Source organism: Glycine soja, chromosome 2 (assembly GCF_004193775.1).
Source record: "Glycine soja cultivar W05 chromosome 2, ASM419377v2, whole genome shotgun sequence".
NCBI classification, from domain to species: Eukaryota; Viridiplantae; Streptophyta; class Magnoliopsida; order Fabales; family Fabaceae; genus Glycine; species Glycine soja.
Genome location: NC_041003.1, coordinates 3,650,423 through 3,654,625, shown reverse-complemented (window position 1 = coordinate 3,654,625; position 4,203 = coordinate 3,650,423). Strand labels below are relative to the sequence as shown.

The following is a 4,203-nucleotide window of genomic DNA, read 5'->3' as shown; positions in this document are numbered from 1 at the left end:
ACCGAGGGGTGGCGGAAGACAGCGACTGCTCACTGACCGTTTGACCCTCTGAACCGACACGTGTCCTGACCCAAACGGGGTGTTCAGGTAATGTTTCACAACTACAATGGACAAAAAGGCAAACCAAGTACACACACTCACAAAAAAAAAAATCATAGTGCCCAATGCAAAATTCCCAATTTGGCCACAACATCCACATCTGCCAGCTAATATTTGCCACAATTACACAAACATAAAAAAAAATTGTACCAGCCATCGAAAATTCAAATAAAGGGAAGAAGAAAAAGCAATGGAGTTTTAAGTGTTGACCCGCCATTATTACTTACATCACACCGCCCTGACTTAGTCCACGATATAATGTGAAAGTGGCCAATGGCCAGCCAGATAGTACAGTTACAACATAAATTATTAGATAAGTTGTATAATGTGCACGGATAGTAAGAAATGATTTATTTAATAAAAAATTTATATTTAATTTGATCATCTACATAATTTTATTTTATTGGATCAATGATAATCATTAATTATACAAGAAATTAATATTTGATCTAGTTGATTGGAGTACAGTAGTAATCTCTCTGAAAAAAAATATTGGAGCAAATTAAATTAAGACATTGGAGTTGGAGGAATCTTGTAGCATTATTGATGCATTAATCAGCGCTGTCCTTTAACGCCTTTGAAGCCCCCCACTTACATACTCTACCTCTCTTTTTATATATTCTGTTCCCTTATCATCTTTCCACTGCTCAAACTCTCTCTCTCTCTCTTCTCTTACACACACAAGCACTACAACATTTTCTTTGGTCTCTCATTTTCTCTATAGCTAGATGGGTTCTGGTGCTTTACAACTTCTTCTGATCTTGGGTCTTCTGGCTAGCTCATGCTTAGCACAAGCCCCAGGTGCTGCACCCACACAACCACCCACTACAACCCCATCACCACCACCACCAAGATCAGCACCTGCACCAGCACCCACCCCGCCAGCAACACCACCACCAGCAGCAGCAACTCCTCCACCAGCAACATCACCACCAGCAACAACACCAACGCCAACACCAACAGCTGCACCTACACCTGCTTCTTCTCCTGCAACCTCACCAGTCCCTTCCGCTAGTTCTCCACCAGCACCAGGCACACCCGGACCCGCTCCCGGACCCGCAGGTGGCGCCGAGCCACCACCGCCACCCTCCGCCGCATTCTCCGCCAGCAAGGCCTTCATTGCTGGCTCCGCACTCTCTGGAATCTTCGTAGCCATGGTCTTGGCTTAAAAACTTTCGAGAGAAGCATTGTCTTTGATGATTCGTCCACGTGGAGGCTTTTCCGCCCTTGATCCTTCTTTCCCGCACACGGACGGACGAGATCCATTTGATTTGTTTCATCCTCTGGTCATATGTTGAGTTAGCGGTTTTATTTTCTTCGGGTTTTGTGTTTACTTATTTTGTTCTAGTTTTGTACTTTGTTGATGTGTTTGTCCATTCGAGATTTGGGAGGGGTGGTGGCCGTTGATGATGATTATTTGGTGATTCATTTGTTTTGGTGTTCACACGTGTATGTAGATTACCTTGATCATTTCATTGTACATCTAATAATTGAAAGAATAAAACAGTTTGTCATTCTTTTTACTTACATTTTCTTGTTAGTTAGTTGTTCAGCTGTGCTGTTCCGTTTGTCTCAACGACTCACTGAAGATGATGCTAAATTATTAATACCAGTTTCCTTCTGATTTTTTGTTACATCTCATTGTGGAATATATGCCTAATTAGTTGAATTTGTACACATTATTATACTATCCACTTTTCTTTTTCTTAAATGAGTTTTAATTGGACGATAGACATTGTGGCAGGTAATTATATACGGGGTTTTAAAAATTTAAGAGAAAAAGTAAAATCTGACAAGATTTTTCCCCCTCCTTTCCATTCTGGCCATAGATCCACAAGGAAGCATATATACAAGAAGGAAACAAATTTGCACATTTTTTCTTTACTAAAAATCTGCTTTCATATACTTCAACTTTACTTTTTACATGTAAAAAATGAAACCAGCATATTTTTAATAAAAGATTTCTCAAAAAATTAAATGAAACCAACAACATACCTGTAAAAGATTTCTCCTTTCACTATTTAAACATAAGAAAATAAATTATACATCATATTTTGTTCATTTATTTATACTTTTTACTCATTGTTTATTATTTTGGTATATACATATCACTTTATCTACGAAGTAAAAGGACAACTTTTGTCTATTTTTGTGTTGAAAAAACATTTTCCTTAAAATTAGAATGGCATCATCTTTTCCATGTGACGCTATTGATGATGAAAGTGGCTTCTCAATGTCCGGCTTGTTTCTCAAGTAGAGAACGTGGATGTCCTCGTCTTTTCCTTTCAATGTTGTCGAGATTAGTTTAGTACCCGATCAATTCCGTAGAAAATTGACATGCTATAAGACGAATTTTCCCAATTATAATATATTTATCATGTGAAAGTGGCAAGCACGTACTAGCCAGTAGCCTGATAGATGCTTCCAACAAGAATTTGTATTATTGCAAGCAAGTTGGATATGGTTAGCAATTGGTTAAACTGCTAACCCCTAACTTTACTAGTGGGTTAGATCGATGTGGTTTAGCATATAAAATCTATTAAGTTTTTAAAATTATTTCTAGTTTTTTTAAAATAGCTGGAAAATGTTTTCATATCCTCTTCTATTTTATTCTAGTATTCTATTAATTAAATTAAGAGACACATTACTAGAAAAGAATTATATGGTTATTGAACAAATGCTATCAAAAGGATTAACTACTCGTTTGGTTCATATATTTATATAATATTAGTTCCATACGCATTTTAAACTTTATGTTTTATTTCCATGTCTAAAAATTATTAGTTTCATACACATTTTAAACCGTTTTAGTCTCTACTGTCCAAATTATAGAAAAAATAAAAGTGTATATATAGAAATTAAAACAAGTTTAAGAGATACTATGTATGTAGAAACTAAAATAAAAAATAGTTTTACACAAAGTCTAAATTGTAAAAATTGTGAAAGTACAGGAAAATGAGTAATTAACCCAAAAACAATAAACAAACAAATTAAAATTAAGGGTTTGTTTGAACAAGTTAAAAGAATTTTTTAGAAGTCTCCACTAAAAATATAAAACCTTTTATAGTAGAAAAAAAATCTCACACACTCTTTTAACTTTATATCTAAATAAGTTTTAAAGTTATTCATTTCCATTTATCTCCTTTCCCATCAATGTATATAAACCTTTTTTTTCATATGGATACATAATCCAATGGTAGAGTCATAAAAAATGATCAAGTCCAATGGATTGATCCAAATAGCCCAAACATAATTTTGGGCCATAAAAATCTAAGCCCAAAATAAATTTTGACTCAATTGGATTTGGCCCAAAAAATCTGATCCGTTTTGGGCCAGCGAACCCACAAATTAAAAAATATATATGTAATTTTAATATTAATTTACAAACATTGTAAGAAATTATATTTATTGTATAATCAATTAATTAAATTACCGTGCATAAATAAATTTGTTAGAATTTATCTTTATGTAGTTAATGCTACAATTAATTTTGTTAATATGAAATATTTGGTCAACTAATTAAATATAAATATAGGTATTAAATTATGTATAATGTTAGGGCATTAAATTAAAACATACTATCATATATAAAAAATTATCTCATGCATCATTTAGTATATCATATTGTTACTATATAATAATATATTATTTTTCTTAATAAATAATGTCTACAAAATATTTAAAATGAAAATTTAAAATAAATAAAAAATAATTGAGTTTAATAACCAAAATGTAAAGTAAGCCTTTTGCTAGTTAACTTTTGTAGCTCAATTTAAATATATTAAAATATGAAAAAGAATAATATATATATAATAGGATTTTGTTTTGTATTTTTTCTTCCCTCTTTTTTTTTAAAAAAAATGAATGAACCCATGGGACGACCCATTTCACTCGTAGAGGATTTTGGGTTGGACCACGAAAATAATTGCTCATCTCAAAATTGGCCCAGTTAGGATCGACCCAAAAATTCATTGGCTCGTAGTAGACTAACATACCTCTATTCGTGGATAATATCTGTAGGTAAAATTTATATTTTTGACAAATACATTTTGTGAGTAATATGTGTGGGTAAAATTTAATTATTATTAATTTTTTCTAACTTAA

General features: G+C 32.7%; 1 protein-coding gene across 1 annotated transcript; it reads right to left on the bottom strand.

Annotated features, from left to right (window-relative positions):
- Positions 1-743: 743 nt before the first annotated feature.
- Positions 744-1,727, bottom strand: LOC114380805 (glycine-rich protein 5-like). Its single transcript, XM_028339862.1, has one exon. The coding sequence runs from the start codon at positions 1,253-1,255 to the stop codon at positions 824-826; it is 432 nt and encodes a 143-aa protein (XP_028195663.1). The 5' UTR covers positions 1,256-1,727; the 3' UTR covers positions 744-823.
- Between the last annotated feature and the right edge of the window lie 2,476 nt (positions 1,728-4,203).

Bases quoted from the DNA above. Each gene is read 5' to 3' on its own strand.
- LOC114380805 (XM_028339862.1), bottom strand. From the start codon at position 1,255: ATGGCTACGAAGATTCCAGAGAGTGCGGAGCCAGCAATGAAGGCCTTG.